The 20473-nt window shown below is 50.1% G+C and overlaps 1 protein-coding gene and 1 pseudogene across 5 annotated transcripts in view; one reads left to right on the top strand and one right to left on the bottom strand.

Moving 5' to 3' along the window:
* The window catches only part of FBLN7 (fibulin 7), a 48875-nt gene extending 28616 nt beyond the window's left edge, over window positions 1-20259 (bottom strand). The window contains exon 1 of one of the 5 annotated variants that reach the window (XM_025453938.3): window positions 20006-20259. In XM_025453938.3, the coding sequence (XP_025309723.1) occupies window positions 20006-20086 (81 nt within the window). In that variant the 5' untranslated portion in view covers window positions 20087-20259. Of the gene's footprint in view, window positions 1-18275; window positions 18455-19596; window positions 19778-20005 lie in introns of those variants that run through there. The other 4 variants (XM_025453940.3, XM_025453945.3, XM_025453939.3 and 1 more) reach the window with 4 other exon arrangements.
* LOC112664405 (DNA excision repair protein ERCC-1-like) lies at window positions 9664-10392 on the top strand (annotated as a pseudogene).
* Window positions 20260-20473: the final 214 nt, after the last annotated feature.

Below are 20473 nucleotides of genomic sequence, written 5' to 3'. Positions count from 1 at the left end.
TGTCTGCCATCCACCCAGGTCATGATCCCAGCGTCCTGGGAGTGAGCCCCGCATAGGGCTCCCAGCTCACTGAAGAGTCAGCTTCTCCCTCTCCTGCTGCAGCTCTCCTCCTGCCTGTGCTATTCTCTCTCTCTATCTCCATCTCTCTCTGTCAAATAAATAAATAAAATCTTCAAAAAAAAAAAAAAAAAGGAAAAGAAAACATATGGGCTGAAAGTCAAGCAACATTCCCTAAATCATGCAGCTTAGGAGTGATAGAACCAAAATGGGAAGCCTGGTGACCTCCATCCTAGAGTCACCAGCCCCAAGTCCCAGGCCCCTCGACTGCATGTGTCCCAGTGGACTCTCATGCCCTGTCTCATCTGTTCTTCACACATCACTGTGTGGTGAATGGTCTGACCGATCAATTTGTACTAGCAATTGATAACTCTATGACCCAAGCAAAATATCCCACAGGAGTGCAATTCAGACTCTTGTGCAAGTTTCGAGTGAGGGAGTAGGGTTGTGGGGGTGGAGGTGGGGAGGGAGTGGAGGAAACATCCCCGAGCACATTGAGCCAGGTGAACAGCTGCCCTGCTTTTGTACAGGTGTCCAGGGTCTTGACAGCTGGGAGAGGGTTCGCTGGGCCACAGCTGCTCTAGGGGACATGGAAGGGCTACATTTTGAAGTAGGGAAGAGGAGAGCAATGTCAAGGGGATTGGTGCCATGAGGGTGGTGCCATGGGGCTCCAGTAAGTAAAGAAAGAAGGTCAGAGTATGTGGCGGAAAAGAGGCCTAGGTTCTGCTTGGTCACTGAGCTGCCAAGTATGTCTAACTGGCTCCTGGGTCCAAGCACAGCTGTCTTCTGCTTCTAGTGGCACTTTCTGGAGCCCTTCCCAGCACCTGCACAGTGGACAATAGGCACCAGCCTCTCAAGGCTCATTACAGATGAGATGTGCTCACCTGGCCGGGCACAATGGAAAAACCTTCAAGACCAAGCACAGTGGGGCTGCATCCCAGGTCGGGAGGGCGATGGCAGGGCTTCAGGCAGACTTACAGAGGGAAAGTCTCAAAACCCTGGCCCATCCCTGCCTTCCATTTCACTGGGGTGAAGCTGACAGAACAAAGAAGGTATAAGAAAGAACTTTGTAAGCCCAGAAGTAAACCCATACACTTACGGTCAATCAATTTATGACGAAGGAGGTAAAAACACCCAATGGGAAAAGAACAGTCTCTTCAATAAATGAGTTGTTGGGAAAACTGGACAGCCACATGCAAAAGAATGAAACTGAACCTCTATCTGATACCATACACAAGAACTCACTCAAACTGGATTAAAGACTTGAACATAAGACCTGAAACCATAAAACTCCTAGAAGACAACAGCGGGAATAAGCTCCTTGACATCATTTTTGGCAATGATTTTTTGGATTTGACGCCAAAAGCAAAGGCAACAAAAGGGAAAATAAACAAGCAGGACTACATTAAACTAAAAAAGCTCCAGCACAGCAAAGAAAACCACCAACAAGATGAAAAGGCAACCTACAGAATGGGAGAAAATATTTGCAAATTATATATCTGATAAGGGATTAATATCCAAAATATGTAAAAAACTCATCTAATTCTATAGCAAAAAAAAAAAAACTAATTAAAAATGGGCAGAGGAACTGAATAGATATTTTTCCAAAAAAAGACATACAAATGGCCAACAGGCACATAAAAAGATGCACAACATCACATTTCATCAGGGAAATGCAAATCAAAACTACAATGAGCCCACCTCACACCTGTTAGAAGGCTAGCATCAAAAGGACAAGAAATAACAAGTGTTGGAGAAGATGTGGAGAAAAGGGAACCTTCATGCACTGTTGGAGGAAATGAAAATTGGTGTAGCCACTATGGAAAACAGTATTAAGATCCCTTAAAAAACTTAAAAATGAAACTATCATATCATCCAGCAATTCTACTTCTGGGCATATATTCAAGGGAAACAAAACCATTCTCTCGGAAAGTCATCAGCACCTTCATATTTGTTGCAGCATTATTCACATTAGCTTGGAAGTAACCTCATGCCCACCAATGGATGAAAAGTTTTTAAAAATGTGGTATACATAAACAGTGCAATATTACTCTGACATAAAAAAGAAGAAAATCTTTCTATTTGAGACAATATGGGTAGACCTTCAAATAAGTCAGACCCAGAAAGACAGATGCTACATGAACTCACTTATATGTAAAATCTAAAATACCAAACCCAAAGCTATAGCAAACAGATTGGCAGTTGCCTGAGTTGAGGGGTTGGTGCATGGAGGAAATGCATGAAGAAGGTCAAAAGGAACAAAATACCAGTTATAAGATAAATAAGTTCTGGGGATGTGATGTACAGCATAGCGGCTCTAGTTAACAGCATGTATTGTACATTTGAAAGTTGCTAAGAGAGTAGATCTTAAAAGTTCCCATTACAAGAGAAAAACAACTTGTTACTATGTGAGCTAATGTCAACTAATTGTACTGTGGCGATTGTTTCGCAACATATACATATATATGTCAATATATATGTATACAAATATGTATATGTATATCAATATATATCAATTATATCTCAATAAAACTGGAAAAAATAAAAGAAATAAAGTTCCTAAGATAGAAAGAAAGAAAGAAAGAAAGAAAGAAAGAAAGAAAGAAAGAAAGAAAGGAAGAGAGAGAGAGAGAGAGAGAGAGAGAAAGAAAGAAAGAAAGATCCTTGTGATCTTGGTAAGCCAGCATGCCGGGGTCAGGGCCAGGGTGCCAGGGAAAGCAGAAAATTATTGCCTTTTGACATGAGGTTTGATGGGCCTGTATGGCAGTTGCTACTAATACGGGATCCTTCTTGATCCCAAAGTGCTTGAAATGGATCCTTTGAGAGCCATGCTCAGAATGTGTCACCTGGAGTGGGACTTTGGCACAGGCATTAACTGGGTTCATCTGCAGAGCTGGGTGCTGAAGCTGGAGTCCTCACAGACCAAGTCAGGTGCTCAAGAGGTCTGCGTTATGGGAACAAAACGGGTCATTGGATGGGACTAAGGAGGTACGTGCTTCCCCTTTCCAAACTGAGAAAGCTTCAGCCTCTTGCTTGATCATAAAAATAAAGCATTTCTCCTGGCCAAGCAATTCAAAATCCTGAAAACACATCAAAACAAAGAACAAGTCCCATGACCAAAGACAACCACTGTTAACTTTTTGTTTGTTTTTAGCTTTTGGATTAGACACAAAGGCACACACAGACAAGTATCATCTTGCAGACCCTGGACCACAGAATGCAGGTTCTAGATTGCTCTTTCTTCTCCACACTGGAGCGTGGCATCGTTTCCCTGTCAACAAGCACAGCAACTTGTAGGACCCTGGGCCTCCACTTCACTTCTGGCCCCTGTGCTCCTTTCTGTCTGGGGAACGGGCTCCAATCATCAGCCCCCCTCCTCTCCCACACCCACTACCCTCCCCTGACCTGGGCCACTGAGGAGCAGTGGCCTGGAAAGAGTCATTTCCTCTCTGTAAACGTGGCCCTTGGCAAGGTCAGCCTGAGGGGGAAGCAGGCCCAACCCCCAGGGTCCCCAACCTACACCGCAGCCTGGCCCCGCCACAGCGAAGGCTGGCTTGGGGCCACCCCTACCCAGCTCATAGTCCCAGACCCCAACTGTAAACCCACGGCAGGCCCCACGTGCCGCTTCACAGCCAATCTGCCATTCCGGTGGGAAGGCTGGGAAGGCGCACAGCAGCCACGCCGGGCGAGGTCAAGTCAAATCCGAATGGGGCTGGCGAGGTGAGCGCTCCTGCAGGGAGGGATGGGCAGACCCCGGAGGCTGAAGAGGGGAGTTCCTTTTTAATATTTTTCTTGAAAAGATCCCCTCCACTGGTCTAAGTTTCCATCCCTTCTAAACCTGGCCCCGCGCCTGGCTTACGCCACTGACAATAAATAACGAAAAATAGTTTCCATTTCTTGGAGTTAATAACCTTCTTTGAAATGGAACCAGGAAGAGACATGCGGTGAACCTCTTCCATCTTTGAGGGGAAAACACCAGGATTTACGGTGTCTGTGATCAAACCCCTCAAAGGGGAGGCACCTCATGTCACCCAGTGCGGATGGCAGTGTTTGCAGAGAGGACGTGAGCCAGTGAAAGAAGTAGCAGCAGAAGTCACCCCACCTAGCTGCTCCCCAGCGGGGTGGAGGTGGCATAGACGGTTCTGGAACACACGGGCCAGTACCGAGAGCTGGGAGGGTAGAGGCACTGGTCCAAAGGCTCTTGGAGGTAATGCAGCCACAGAACTATGCTCCACACATCCTGCCACCCCCGGGAAAATCTTGCGCACCTTCCCCCCAACCCATTCTCTCACAGTATTTACTCTGGAGGATCTAACGGACACTCCTCAGCACTTACAACACTCCCCTTTCTCTGAGACTAACCAGTGTCCCGGTAGAGTGGGCCTCCAGAGCCATTTTATACCTCAAGACCCTACCTGCTGGGCTGGCCAGGGATGGACAAAGACAAAGACGTTATGTGCCCCCTACCTCAGCTCACCCTGTCACCATGCCAGAACCCAGTAGGCCTGCCACCCCTGTCACTACATCCAGGCCTTCTGGCCACTTGGGTTCAATTTATAAATGAAATTCAAGCCTCAGAGCCAGCTCTCAAGGCACCTCAGGGCATGGGTAAAACTCCAGGGGTGTGCACGATTCGGGGGGGGGGGGTGGTCCTTGAAGCTTTTTTTCTCACATGACCTGGCTTGATGGTCTTTCTTACAGTGGCAGTCTTGATACAGTGACAATTCCCGAGAGCCACCTCGGTGACAGTAGTGCCTCGAGACCCCTTCAGGTGGCCACGGATGACCCCTCAGACTTCAGAGGGGCTGTCTCTTGAGCTGGTTTCTTCTAAGCCACAGCTATGTGTCATGTCAGCATTTTGTTAATGGGAACACAGATGTTTTGATGCCTTTAGGTCTAGGAAAGGACAGAGCACACTTGCCAAATGTGTGCCTGCTAGCCAAGGCTTGAAGCCCTCCGCGTCTGAGTCATGTCGGATTCGTGCATGTATTTTTTTCTCCAGAAGTTATTTTAATTTTAGGCCAAGTCAGAAGCGAGTTAGAACTCCTTCAACTTCATCCCAGTGACCTCTACCCAGGACTCAGGAAGCGGAGTGAAAGTGGATGCTTCTGGGGGGAAATGAGAGAAATTGCCTGGGGATTTGACTGAGGCCCTTGTATTAATCGGGGTTCTCTAGAGAAACAGAACCAGCAGAATGCATGTTGTATACGTACACATCCTATTGAGAGAGACAGAGGATAAGAGGCAGATTTATTTTAAGGAACTGGCTCATGCAATTATGGGGGCTGAGAAGTCAAAATCTGCAAAGCATGTGGCAGGCTGAAGACCCAGGGAAGAGCTGATGTAGCTTGAATCCAAAGGCAGTTTGGAAACAGACTTCCCTCCATTTTGGGGGATCCTGGTCCTTTGGATGGGGCCCACCCACATTATGAAAGGCAATCTGCTGTACTCAAAGTCTACTGGTTTGATGCTAATCACATCTTAAAAAAAAAAAAATACCTTCACAGCAAAATCTAGATTCTAGGTGTTTGACCAAATATTTGTGTGCCATGGCCTAGTCAAGTGTATACATAAAATTAGCCACCACAGTCCGTCAGCTAGAGTCTCCTTTTGGGGCTCTGGACCACTGGGGTACTCAGGGCATTTGGGGTTTTTATGCTAGCTGTCTCTAATTCTGTATTTACACCCCAATCCCCCTTTTTGTGTATCTTTTACAATGACCTACATGGGCGATGACAACAGAGGGAGCCTAGACCCAGCTATGTCACCAAGTAACTTGTTAGATGCTCACAACAACGCCAGAATGTGGACACATTATTATGCCCACTTTATAGGTAAGGAAGCCAAGTGGTCACTTGGCTACGGTGACACATCCAGAATTTAAAGCCCAGCATGCTTTCTCCAGACCCTAATGTGATGGGATGGCAGGGTCTACTTTAGAGAGGGATCCTTGGAGTGCCAGCTCTGGCCATCTCCTGACTCCTCTCAGTTTAAACCCGGCCCCCTGCTGGCCTTGACGGCCACCATCCAGACACCCTCCCAGCCCACCTCTACCCTGGCTGATTTGCATGTGTGAGAGCAGAAAACAAGTTGTGGACAACTTGGAATCCTCATCACTGAGCATAGGATCTGCGTTCGCAATAGATGAACCAACAAACCACCTCACAGATCAACAAGGAGTGAGGAAATGAAATAAGTGTGCGGCCGGGACAATCGTGTTCATCTCACTGCCCAGACCCACCTTACTCTTTCACTGGCTTGCTGCCCAGCTAACTTTTGTCCAGTCACTACCTTCACCTACAGACCTGGTTGTGTCTTACCAGCATCGGAATTATCTTTAGCACACATAATGCCCAGCCCAGTGGAGAGCTCAGTTCCCACACATGCACATGCATGCGCGTGTGCACACACACACACACACACAGAGTTGTGTTGCACAACCAGGTGCAGTCTCCTGCTGGAGCCCACCTGGTATGCAGGCCTCCCCTCCCCTCTCTCCACTACTTGAGGACCTCAGAACCGCAGAAATGGGGCATGTTATGCAAAATTTAACAGAGTGCGTCTTTTCATTCATTCATGTATTTACGATTCTGCAGATATCTACCGAGTCCCCTACTTCAAGTCAGGTGCTGCTGCAGAACACGGAACCATCCTCATCTCAGTTAGTCCTCCTTGCAGCCCTATTAGGCAGGTACCATTATCTTAATTTTACAGCTAGAGAAGCTGAGGCTAAAGGACACTCAGTTGGTGGATGGTGTGACCACCTTGTGTGCCACACTGCATCTAGCCCACCCATTCAGAAAGCATGTCCTGCCTCTTTCTTCAGCCTATGGGAACCAGGGTAGGGGTCTCCGAGAAGTCTCCCCATCTGCTGGTGACCCCTCTCAGTTCCCCAGGCTGTCCCCTGACACACACATAGACCCTTCCAGGAACGTTCACACTGGGCTGTTGGTTGTTCAGTGTGTGGCACACATGTGCATGCATGTTCACACATGACCCAAGATTTAGGTCATGAGAACTGACATCTGGGTTTTACTGGAAAACGGTGTCTCCTGTGGTTGACTTTGAAAGATGGGGAGGAGAGAGGGCTGAGGAGGGAGGGCCTGATCCCCGTGGACAGCCTGCGCAAAGCTAAGGCACGTATAAAATGGCTGCTTTGAGCTTGGGCATGGTGGGAGACTCGGAGTCTTGGGAGTCATTATTCTAAGAGTAATAACTAGCCTGGATGATGGTGAAGGCTAAATGAAAGGTGTGCTATGTCTCCGGATCTTCCTACACTCTCTAGCCAACAGTCCCAAGTGTTTCTGGGTGTTCTGGGTCCTCACCCTCCCCCCCTAGGATCCTGCTTCCCAAAGTCAGAGGTCAGGGCCAGACGGCATCACTTCCTTGCTTAAGTGTCACCAATGGCTCCCCACCTATGGGAATAAGGCCAACTCCTCACCACGGCGCTGAGAGCGTATTCCTTTCCTATTGCTGCTGTAACAAATCAACATAAACTTGACAGCTTAAAACAATGTACATTTATTATCTTACAGCTCTGTAGATCAGGAGTCCGACATGGCTCTCACTGGGTTGAAATCAGGGTGAGATTCCCAGGTTTCGGGGGTAAGAACATACACATCTTTGGGGGCTATTACTCTGCCTACAGAGCTGTGTGTGATCAAGACCTGCCACTGCCAACTGTGCCCAGGTTGAGCGCCCTCCTCTATCCAGTGAACTCCAGTATCTGGACCGCCTCTGTGTTTCTCCACACACACTATAGCAAGTTTGTTTCTACCTCAGGGCCTTGGCACTGGCTATTTCCTCTGCTCAGAAAATCTGCTCCTAGTCCTCAGAAGTCAGGTCCTGTCCTTCCACTTTGACTGAGAAGTCCCCTTACCTGCTTACTTAGCATACAGTAGCCTCCTGGTCTTCCTTCAAAACAGCACCTCACTTCAGTTGTCTGCCTTTGGATACTTTTCACATTTATCTTGGTTTTCTCTCCCTGCTTGGTAAGCTACGTGACAGCAGGGCCTATGCCCGCCTCGGCTTCCCCTCCCCTACCACATACTGAGCATTTACTATGAACCCGTTCTTTGAATGTCGTGCATTTTCTCCTTAATACAATCCTACGAGATGCGTATGTCTATTTTCACTGTTCACGGGCGGAAACTGATTCATTAAAAGCAGGAACTTGCCCAGGGCATTCAGACAGGAAGAGTGGGAGCCCAGACACCCACCAGGTACTGTGAGTTTTTTCCACTTGCTATACTGCCTCGGGCCCTGCTGCCTCCCCAGGCCCAGAACAGTACCGGACCTGGCAGCAGGATGGGCTCTCAGGACATAGTTGTTGAATGAGCACATTATCTTGTTAGATTCCCTTCTTGGAGAGTACAGTCTTGAATCATGCAATCAGACAAAAAGCCTAAATCACAGGAGCCCCTGAGGTGATAACTAACATGTTTAGCTGATTCTAACTTGTTTGTTTGTTTTCTCACTACAGTGTAAATGACTGGTACTTCTCTGGAAACAGCTTTGTTTCTTTTTTGCCTCTGAAACTACAGATACCCCTTCCTGCCCCAGAACTCCGTGGTGCTTTCCCTTCCTTCAGAAAAGCTGGGAAGCATCGATGCCCTCAGCTCCCTGGACAGTGAGCCCAGTTACAGGTGATGCTCTCTGACCTCAGCCCCTCCTGCAGAGATGGGGGACACAGCCCCAGTGGGCAGAGGAAAGGGTTCCTCCTGGGCTTGGAGGGTGCCCTCCCCTTCTGTTTAGGGTCTAGAGGTACTTTAATCTCCAGCATGAAGAGAAATGTCTGAGTCACTGGACAATCCAGAGGGCCAAGTGGGGCCAACACTCAGCTTGGGGACTTTTAGGTGCCCTGAACTGCCACCAGCCTCTCCCCTAGCCTCTTCAGTCTTTGATGTAAAGAGTTGTCATATCTCAATCTTACTTGGAAACCCAACCCTGGGATGAGTGCCTTGGGCCCTGCTTCCCATTTAGGTGCTTCCCCAGGGAGAGCCTGGTGCCCAGACTGCCAGAGGGGCACACGTTCTCCTACATATGGGGAAAATAAATGATTACTTTCTTGAGGTATAGATTTTACTTATGGAAATGGGTTGATTTGGGTTTTATCAAAATATAGGGAATTTATTTTTGTTTCATGGAAATGTAATGGCCTAATCATAGGCCCTAGGCAGTTACTGAAAAGCATGGAAGACTCTGGTGAAGGGTAGGAAAGGATGTAGAAAGTTCTACCCACCCAGGGAGTCTACCCTGATGTCCCCAGGACCCTAGGGCTGCATAAGCCTTGGGAAGGTTGGCAGCAGTCCATTAGCCTTGCCACTGTCCCTAGGGACCAAGGGAATGACCGGCAACACATCCAGGCTTATATCAACAATCAGGTGATGGCCATCCCTCCTGGGACATCAGGAGCATGGGCAGCTGGCTGGAGGCAGGACTGGGTGGGCATGGAGAATGGGCCGGTGCCCAGACAGTGATGGGAGCAGTTCCACAGACCAAGATGGTTTGATCTCCCTGGAATCAAACCATGTTGTGTCAGTGAGGATGGATCCTCTGGTGTGAGCAGGCCTGGCAGGACACTGGTTCCCAACTGAAAGACTCTAGACGACCCAAGAAAGCATGGTGCCACTGGTCACATTGTCCTCCTTTCCTAGAGGGCCACATCTGTTCACTTTGTCAGTCCCCACTGCCCAAGGCTGGAGCCAGAGGGGCAACCCTGTGCTGAAGTTTGTGCGGAATGTGGCCCTGGGAATTTGGTGACGTGCTTCCCGACTATGTGCTGGGCCAGAGCACCTGTGCCCTGTTCCTCAGCCTCCGCTACCACAATCTCCACCCGGACTACCTCCACGAGCGGCTGCAGAGCCTGGGGAAGAGTTTTGCGCTGCGGGTCCTGCTGGTCCAGGTGGACGTGAAAGATCCTCAGCAGGCCCTCAAGGAGCTGGCTAAGATGTGCATCCTGGCCTACTGCACCCTGGTCCTCGCCTGGAGCCCCGAGGAGGCTGGGCGGTACCTGGAGACTTACAAAGCCTATGAGCAGAAGCCTGGCCAACCTCCTGATGGAGAAGCTGGAGCAGGACTTCGTCTCCCGGGTGACTGAATGCCTGACCACCGTGAAGTCAGTCAATAAAACAGACAGCCAGACCCTCCTGACAACTTTTGGGTCTCTGGAACAGCTCATGATCGCATCGAGGGAAGATCTGGCTTTGTGTCCAGGCCTGGGGCCCCAGAAGGCCTGGAGGCTGTTTGATGTCCTACACGAGCCCTTCTTGAAAGTGCCCCGATGACCCCAGCTGTGAAGGAGGAGGCCCTCAGTGTAACAATAAAGCATTTTTCTGACCCAGAAAAAAAAAAGGGGAACAAAGGGGCCTCCACTCTTCTCTGTAATTAAGCCCCAGATAGGACTTGAGTCCCTTTCCTGAAGGTGCCAGGAAGAGGAGGAGATGGCTAGAGAAGGCTCGAGATGCCCAGGAAAGCCCTTCTCTCCCCTGTCCTCACAGACTGCATGTACTTGTCTGGACGCAAGTGCCTGTGCAGAGTACACCTCTGGGTTACTGTGAGGGAAAGTCTGCATAAACAGCCATAGTCCCCCCCACCCCCGCTCCAGGCATCCACAGCATCTGCAAGGAGACTGTGCCGCTCTTCCCATAAGGAAATCTGTTTTCCCACCTCTCGGGGCTATGCTGGCCTTATGACTTGCTTGTGACTGGCGTTGGCCAACAGAATGTAGTGGAAGTGATATACCAGTTCCAAGGCTGGATCTAGATGAACCATGTTGTCTAGTTTCGGTGTCTGATGTTTTGACATGTGGGGCCTTGCTGGCTTGGCAGAGACTGCCCCTCTCAGGACTAGCCAATTCCTAGAGGTAGCAAACAGCTCAACACCCTGCACCCACCTGCCAGCACACCTTTGACATGCAAGCCAACCTGTCCAGAACCATTCCCCCTGCCTTATCTGGCTCTAACACCCCCTGATCCCCAATCTTTTCCCCCTTTCTCCAGTAACCCTGGGGTCAGGCACCAGGTAAGCCCTACACCTCAATCCTGCTAAAATGAGTCAAACTAGTCAGTCCCAACTTGGTTAGCCCCCTGACCCTGTCTCACCCATTCCTTCCCTCAGAAACCCCAGGATAGGCTTTCTAGAAGTTCCCTTCTTTCTCTATGCCTGCTGTTCTCTCCTGAGGCCTCCTAAGGTCTGTCATGCCCCATCTGCTTGGGAACTGTTTTCAATAGCGGTTGTCTCCTGATCTGCTGGCATCACCATACCTGGATAAACCTCAAATCCCAGCTTCATTCTGGAACAGGGTCTCAAGAAGTCCTGTGCATTATGCTCAGCTTCAGCCCTCAACCACCACACCATGTGAAAAGGCCACGCTAGCCTGCTGGAGGATAAGAGGCTGTGTGGGGCAGAGCAGAGACCACCAGATGAGCCCCCCTAGGCCAACTTGCCCCAACTAACCTGGCAGTTGCCCACAGATGAAGGGGGTCCCAGCCCAGAGGGGCCGAGTCTGGAGCAGATCTACAGAACAGCCCAGCTGAGGCTAGCTCCAATTGCCATCCTGGCTTGTCAAATTCAGCTCCAGGGCAAAGCTCCTGCTTTTAAAACCAAAAGCAGGATCCTGGTCTGTTTGGATCCTTGGGCCATGGGAGGCACACCAAGTCCTTGTTCCGTGAAATACAGGTCCATTCTCTCCCACCCCTCTACCCTCCCATCTGAAAGTTGAGCGTTCCTAGGAAACCTTCTGTAAGCCAGGGCGGCATAAAGCAAAGATGCAATTACAATTCATCTATATGGACATTTTTTTTTGAGCTTTCCCAGACGGAGCAAAGATGCTCCCGGACCCCAGGTAAAGCTCTGGCGGCCGGAGGCGAGAAGCCGAGTGCAGTTCCCGGGGAAGGCGCTGGGTGGCGCCACTCTCGCTGCGCTCTCGCCCGCGCCCGCTACCCCCGCTCGCTGCAAAACCAACACCGAACGCGCATTTTTGCTTTTCGCCTTGTTTTTCAAAAACAGCGAAAATCCTCTTCGGATTTCCTCCCGATCGTGAAAACAGGTCATTCCTAAAAGCGACGTGGCGCAACGCAGACTCTCAAAGAGTGGGGGATACCTGTACCCCTATTTCAGGTCTGGATGCTTCACGTGTGCCTGTCGCTCCAGCCCATCCCCAGGATCGCGTGCAGACTCCCCCGATGCCTCGCGGTGTCCTTTCCCTCCGAGCTCCTACGGGAGCAGCGAGCCGTCCCAGCGGCGGCCCGAGGCGGGCCCAGGGGCGCACCCGCAGCCTGGGTGCTCACCCCTGACCTGGGAAAGCTGACCCCGCTCTGCCGCGGGCGGAGGAGCGCTCGGGTTGGCCGCCGCACCTCGTCTGGTCATCTCCGCCTGGAACCCCTCCACCAGCCCCCACCCCCCGCAGCCCGTAGGGACAGTGGAAGGGGCAGCTGCGTCCCTCGCTTCTCCCGGTGGCCCCGCTGCCCACGCGACTCCCGCGCCGCCCGCTTCCCCGCGCGGCAGGTGCCCCATCCGCAGCCCGGGGTAACGGTGCTCCCCGGACTGCTCTAACCGGTCGGCGTGGAAAAGGGGTAATATCTACAGTACGCCAGTGATTTGGGAATGCCTAACGATAGCAGATTAAAACAGCATTTTCCTGGGGACGCGTTCAAAAAAACCAGGGAGTAAGCCAAGAAAGAGGAAGAGGTTTGATCTATAAAACACAGACTCCAGCTCCGAGGAGGAGGCAGCCAAAGTCAGGGTCAGCCCGGCTGGAGAGCACAGGCTCCAAGGGAAAGCAGCCCTGACATAACCTGGAATAGGAAAGAGCTTCTGGAAATCACCGTGCTTAGGTATCTGACTGAGGGCAAAGGGGAAAAACTTCAGGATGGCCAAAGGGTTGCACAAGAAACAGAGTTAATCATAGTAGACTATTTGGCTCAGCTGTTAACAAAGGAACAGAGTATCTATCTATCTGTCATTACAGGAGATCCCTTGTTTAGAAATGTGGAGTCACCTCCAGGGCATTCAAAAACAACTGCCTCAAGACGCAGAGGACTGCAGATCGATTCCCCCACCCCCCACCCCCCCCGAAAGCCACAAACTACCAAAACTCGCCCAAAGAAGAAAACTAACCTAAGTAGTTTGGTATCTGTCAAAGAAACTGAATTCATAGCTAAAACCTTTTAGAAAAGAAGTCTCCAGGCCCACGTGATTTCATTGGTAAATTCTACCAAATATTTCAAGAACTGACACAAATCCTACACAATCTCTTCCAGAAAACAGAAGACAAGGGAACACTTCACTCACTTTATGAAGCCGGCCCTACCCTGGTAACAGGAGCCCGCAAAGACAGGACCAGGGGTCAGCAAACTTATCTGTAGAGGGTCAGAGAGTATTTTCTTTCTTGAAGCCCATATGGTTTCTGTTGCCACCTCTCAACTCTGCAGTTGTAGGGCAGAAAGTAGCTGCAGAAATATGTAAATGAATAGATGTCACCAGATTTGACCAGCAGTGGGCTGGATGTGGCCCAGGGGCCATAGTTTGCTGACCCCTACTATACATCAATATCCCTCATGAAAACAGACAAAAATTCTCACCCAATATTAGCAGAAATATAGAGAATCCAGAATTTTATATATATATATATATATATATATATATATATATATATATAGAGAGAGAGAGAGAGAGAGAGAGAGAGAGAGAGAGAGAGAGAGGAATAAAACTACAACCAATTAGGATTATCTGGGACTGCAAGGCTGCTTTCAAAATCAGAAAATCAATTAAGGTAATCCACCTTTTTAACAAATGGAAGAAAACCCCTTGGATCATATCAGTTGAAGCAGAAAAAAGCATGTGACAAAATTCAACATCCATTTGTAATATTCTGTCAAACTATGATTTGAAGGAAATCTTAATTTGATAAATGGCATCTACAAAAACCTATAGGTAGCATCACACTTTAAAAAAAATGCAAACTGAATGCTTTCTTCCTAAGTTCTAGAACAAGGCAAGGATGTTCACTTCCCTATTCAACATAGTACTGGAGGTTTCAGTGTAATAGGGCTAAATAAATAAACCAATGACACATAAATTAGAAAGGAAGGAATAAAACTGCCCATATTCACTGATGACACAATTGTTTATGTAAAAAAAATCTGAGAGAATCAACAACAAAAAAAACCCTTTAATAAGTGATTTCCACAATGTCACAGGATACAGGGTCAATATAGAAAAAGTCCATTAGGGCAGCCCGGGTGGCTCAGCGGTTTAGCGCTGCCTTCGGCCCAGGGCCTGATCCTAGAGACCAGGGATCAAGTCCTACAACGGGCTCCCTGCGTGGAGCCTGCTTCTCCCTCTGCCTGTGTCTCTGCCTCTCTCTACATGTCTCTCATGAATAAATAAAATAAAATCTTTAAAAAAAAAAGAAAAAGTCCATTAAATTTCCATATACTAGGAATATATCACTGAAAATGAAAATTTAACAAAGCAATACCATTTAAAGATTCCAAAAATGAAATACTTAGGCATAAATCTGACAAAGCATATTTATGTTGAAAATTTTTAAATGCTGATGAAAGAAATTGAAGATCTAGATAAATGGATGGACATATTGGGGCACCTGGGTGGCTCAGTCCGTTAAGTGTCTGCCTTCAGCTTGGGTCATAATCCTGGTCCTGGGATGGAGCCCACACTGGGCTTCCTGCTCAGCGGGTAGCCTCCTTCCCCCCCCTCCCCCCCCCCCCCCCCCCCCCCGCTCCTCCTGCTTGTGCTTTCTCTCTCTTTCTCTGTCAAATAGATAAATAAAATCTTAAAAAAAAAGACATATTATGTTCACGAATTGGAAGACTGTATTGTTAAGATGCCAATTCACCCCTAATCAATCAATAGCATTAATGTAATCCCAATCAAAATTCCAATAGGATTTCTTGTCTACAAGAAATAGACAAGCTAATTCTAAAAATTTAATGGAAAGGCAAAGAAACTAGGATAGTCAAAACAATTTTGGAAAAGAATAACAAAATCTTAAAATCTCCCTGATTTGAATCTTACTATAGAATTACAGTAATCAAGATAGTGTGTGACTGGCAGAAATAGTCCCATACCTGTGTGATGAATTGATTTTTGTTAAAGCTGCTGAGATAATTCAAAGGTGACTCAAGCATTTTCTCAACAAGCAATATTAGAACAATTGGAAATCTACATGCAAAAAGTGATCCCCAATATAAAACTCACACTGTGTGAACATTAACTCCAATGGATCACGGATCTAAATGTAAAAATGCAAAACTATATATAAAAAAAACAATTAGAAGAAAACACAGAAGAGAAATTTCAGGACCTGAGGTTGGGCAGAGTTCTCAGACTTGACACCAGAGGCATGATCCATAAAAATAAAAAGCCGATCAGTTTAGTTAGATTCATCAAAGTTTAAAATGTTTGCTCTGGGGTGGACATTAAGATAAGCTACAGACTGAGAGAAAATATTTGCAGTTCGCTTATCTGAAAATGACTCGCAATGAGAATATACAAAGAACACTCAAAACTGAACCATAAGAAATTAATTCATTTTTAAAATAGGCAGACAGACACTTTACCTGTAGACTACTCATGGCAAATAAAGACATGAAAAGATTTTCAATGTTATAGTCATTGGGGAAATGGAAATAAAACCCACAGTGAGATGCCACTGCATACCTATCAGAATGACTTGGAAACAAACTAACCAACTTGACAATATTAAGTGGTGAGGATGACAGTGTCTTTTTATACATTGCTGGTAGGAATGTAAAATGATACAACTAAAATGGAATACAGTTTGATAGTTTCTTACAAAGTTAAAGATACATTTGCCATATGACCCTACAATCTCAGTTCTACATATTTGCCCAAGAGAAATGAGTATTTCTCTTGGGAATCATTTATAATAGCAGCTCCATTCATAATTGCCAAAAAGTCGAAATGACACCATAGGTGTCATTCAGTTCAGTGGGTGAACCGACGCACAGACTGTGGTACATCTGCACAACGGGATATGACTCAGTCATAGTATTAGTAAAAACAACTATGCAGACCCAGAACAACACAGAAGAATCTTAAATGCATTATGCTAAATTTTAGAAAGCCAGACTCAAAAGGCTATGCATTTGTTGATTCCATTTACAGGACATTGTGGAGAAGACAAAACTATACAGTGATGACGGACAGACTGGTTCTGGGGTAGTGGAACAGTATCCCGACTGTGGTGGGGGTTACCACATATGGAATATAGTTTCATGGAAAAAAAAATCATGGAAATGTATACCAAAAACTTTTTTTTGCATTAAACTGTAAAAAGTAAATGGGAGACCGTAACCAAAAGAATGAACTTCTAACGGTGGAACTTGGAACCCTGTGACATCTGTTCACAAGGAGAAGTTTTCGGGAAGGGGAAGCCTTCTGAATAACCCCATAGGCAAGAAGGATGCTGAGACCCTGCCCTCCTTGTTCACCTAGGGCTGTTGTGGGGACAAGAGGTGCAGGGGTTTGTTACACGTTTCCCGTTCTTGTCTCCCCCAACAGAACTGTTTCTCTTCCAGTGGAAAGACCACAGAGTATGTAGCAGTTTTAAGATAGGGCCCCCACTTGTGGGATCCCCACATTGCTAAACCTGCCGTCCCTCCCCATGACCACCTGCTCCCATTCAGCTAATCACAAAAACCCTGCAAAGTGACTCAGGACAGGTGTGCTGACAAGAGGGACAGAAATGGAAAGCCATGGAGGGCCACAGGAGAGGGGAGGATACTGTCCATCCCCAAGAGATCACTGCTCCAGACCCTTGCAGACAGCAGCCTCCCCTTACTCGGTAACACACACACACACACACACACACACACACACACTCACTCATACTCACACAAAGACACACATAGATATGCATGCACATACACAGGCCACAGTAAACACAACCACTCCTTCACACAGACATGTGTGTCTTCACGGGCACACAGATATGCACACACATACTCACAAACACACACCCATCGTATTTCCTGTGGGTTTTCACCTGATAGAACAAAGTAAGCACATTTCCTGGGAAACAGAGGAACCCCGGACAGCACTGTGCAGCACTGCCAGCAAGCAATGCCCACTGCCTCTAGCTAGAGGTCCGTGGGTGGTCATGTGCCCTGTCCATCTCCTGTGTGGCAGCACATAGTCCCATGGGTGCCATTCATTCTCCAGACATGAGCTGAGTCTCCACCAGCTGGCAGGTCTTACTGTCGGGTCCAAGAGCCCCAGAGTCACACTGTGTTCAGATCAAGTCAACTCCAGGGATGCTATATCACCTTGGGTCTTCCTGAGTCCAATCCTTTGCCCACTCTAAACTCCCCTGCTCTTGGCCCTCTCCTAGGTCTGCCACTTTTAACTCAGAAAGACCGGGTTTCACTGAGTCTCATACATGTGCTTGATTAAAATCACTAGGGACAATTTTTTTTTTAAATCCTGATGCCTGACCCCCAGCCCAGACAAGTTGAAGCAGATTTTCTGGGATGTGGCTGGCACTGAGATTTCTAGAAGCTTCCCAGGTGACCTGATGTGCAGCTAAGGTTTACCCAGAGGCTGCCCAGCTTGGTCCTGCTCAGAGCAGCACCAGTGTGACTATACTCCATTCATTCTGCTGAACTCCTGCGATGTGTGGTCCCTGGTTAAAAACCCCAGATATGATCCCTAGCCCTGAGGCCTGTAGTGAAGACAGACAATAAACTCAAAATGTAAAAACAAAAACAAACAAACAAAAAACCCTCAAAATCTACCAAAAGAAACCACTACCAACGTGATCAGTCCTATTCCAGAGCCCTTCATAGGACCACAATAGGAAGCACAAAGGCAAGGAGGAGATCCGTTTAGCATGGTGTTGGGAAGGCCTCTGCTTATTTGAGCAGGACCAAGAGATTAGAAGAAGCCAGGTAAGGAAAGTTCCTGGGGCTTTCTTTATGGTTTACCTGTCAGGCTCCCCCAGGCAGGGGTTGGGGGCAGAGACCCCTCAAACACATAAGACTTTGTGTGAAGGACAGTTTCACTAGCATTTTTAAACCAGCTTCTCTGGACAATCCCTTTTGCTCCTGATTTCCCCCTCACAAAGCCCAGGGAGGCAGGGATTGGACCCAGATCCCCCAGGACCAGAGCCTGAGAGGGCTCACTCTTCTGCCTCTGTAGTAGCCACAGACATCTGAGAACTGCCAGGGTCTCACCTGTTTTTCGGTAATCTGGAGATTACCTAAAGAGGCCCCAGAAGGTGAGACCGCGGCAGAGCAGGTGCCTCAGCATCTCCTTGTGCATCCTGTCCATCCTCTGACGGCTGGGACTAGATGCGCCCACCTATGCTTCTGGCCTTCCGCTCTGGACCTGATGTTTTGTTCTGTTTTGTATTCTGCAAAGTGGGTGGGAGAGACTTTGCTCTCTTGGTGGGTTCACTGTGGCCTTGAACTAGCCTCTGCTGCCTGGTTGCTGAGTGGCTTCCTGCAGTTGCCTGCTTTTTTTATTTTATTTTTATTTTTTAAAGATTTGGGAACCCTGGGTGCCGCAGCGGTTTAGCGCCTCGCCTGCCTTTGGCCCAGGGCGCGATCCTGGAGACCTGGGATCGAATCCCATGTCGGGCTCCCGGTGCACGGAGCCTGCTTCTCCCTCTGTCTCTGCCTCTCTCTCTCTCTCTGTGTGTGTGACTATCATAAATAAATACAAATTAAAAAAAAAAAAGATTTGTGAGACAGCATGCACCTGTGTGCAAGGGAGGAGGGGCAGAGGGAGAAGGAGAGAGAATCTTAAGCAGACTCAGTGCTGAGCAGGAGACTCCCCCGAGGCTGATCTCACGGCCCTGAGATCAAGACCCTGAGATGGCTTCCTGAGCAGAAACCAAGTGTGTGACGCTTTGCCAGCTGTGCCCCCTTCCCCATCAACTGCCTCTTTTCCTGACCACTTGTGCACTTCCACTACGCATCTCTGGTCTGAACTGCAGTCTCCCGGCCTGGAATCCCTTCCCGCACCCCAGGGACTCCCAGGTGACCAAGAGGGTGCCTGCCTGGTTCAGGAATTTAGACCGTAAAGGCGTGTCGACGGGAAAGGCGAAAGGTTTGGAACCCAAGGAGACCGACTGAATTTCCTCTACTCCTTCCTGGCTGTGGGGCCTCAAGTCACAGTCTCCCTGGGCCTTAGGTACCCTCCTCTGCAAAATGGGGATGACAGACCGTGGTCCTCAGCGCCCAGGGCTGAGAATTAAGGGCTTGGCAGATGCTTAGCAAAGAGCCGGGCAGTCATCAGGCTTTCAGGAGGCGCGTGCGGGCTTTGCTGCTGCCCGCGTTACTGTAACTGCCCTGACGCCCGCCACGGGCCGGGGCCGGGAGCTCCCGGGGGGGGGATTCCGGGGGGGGGATTCCCGGGGGGGGCCGGGAGCTCCCGGGGGGGGGGAATCCCGGGAGGGGGGGGGTCCCGCGGCCCGAGCGCGGCCGGCGGTTGCTGGCGCGGAATTCAGCAATTCCAGTTCCACGGTCCCCCTCTCGGAGGACGTTATTTTACCTGCGTTCTCATCTTCACTTTGACCACCGGTTCTTACCGGCTAGCGCAGGAGTGACCGCGGCCAATGCAGGGCTCCAGCGGGACTCCGGCCGACCCGAGCGGCGAGGGGGGGGGCGGTGCGGCGCCCGCCGGGTGGGGAGGGAAAGGCGGCCCCGCGCTCGGGTCCCGGGACCTCCCCGGCCGCGCGCCTTCAAGGGCGGCGGCGGCGGCGGCGGGACCGCAGTTGGAGCTCGGCGTGTGCGGCGGGGGGCGGGGACGCCGTCGACCCTAGCGGGGCCGGGGGCGTCCCGGGGACCCGCGGGCCGAGCGGTGCTCCCGGGGGGCGCGGGGGGGACCCCGAGAGCCGCCGCGCCCCCAGCCCGGCGTCCCGGGCCCGAGCGGCCGGCCCAGGTGAGCGGCGGGCACCGACCTGGGAAGCCCGCGACGCGGGGCCGGCGAGCAGCAGCAGCAGCAGCAGCAGCAGGAGCGCGCGGGGGCGGCCGGGCACCATCTTGCCGGGGGAGCCGCTCGGCCGGGGGCGGGGAGACGCCGCGGGGGCCGGGGCGGGGGCGGCGGGGGCCGGGGCCGGGTCCAGGTGCGCCGCGCGCCCGCCACGAGCCTCCGCAGCCGCCCGCACGAGCCCGCGCGACCAGGCGGGGAGGCGCCAGCCCGGGGGCCGGGGCCGGGGCCGGGGCCGGGAGGGGAGGGGAGGGAGGGAGGGAGGGAGGGAGGGGGGCGGGGGGGCTGCCCGGCCAGGAATGCGCCTGGGAGCGCGCCCAGCCCGCGCGGCTCCCCGAGGAGGCCGGGCGCCGCGCCGAGGACGAGCCGGGCATCCGTCCGGAGGGCCTGGGGCAGGGGGCAGGGGGCAGGGGCGGGCCCCGGCGGGAGAGCTCCGCCG

This window comes from Canis lupus, chromosome 17, assembly GCF_003254725.2.
Source record: "Canis lupus dingo isolate Sandy chromosome 17, ASM325472v2, whole genome shotgun sequence".
In the NCBI taxonomy this organism is placed as follows: domain Eukaryota; kingdom Metazoa; phylum Chordata; class Mammalia; order Carnivora; family Canidae; genus Canis; species Canis lupus.
Note: the sequence above shows the minus strand (reverse complement) of the source record. Positions and strands in the feature narration are given on the sequence as shown.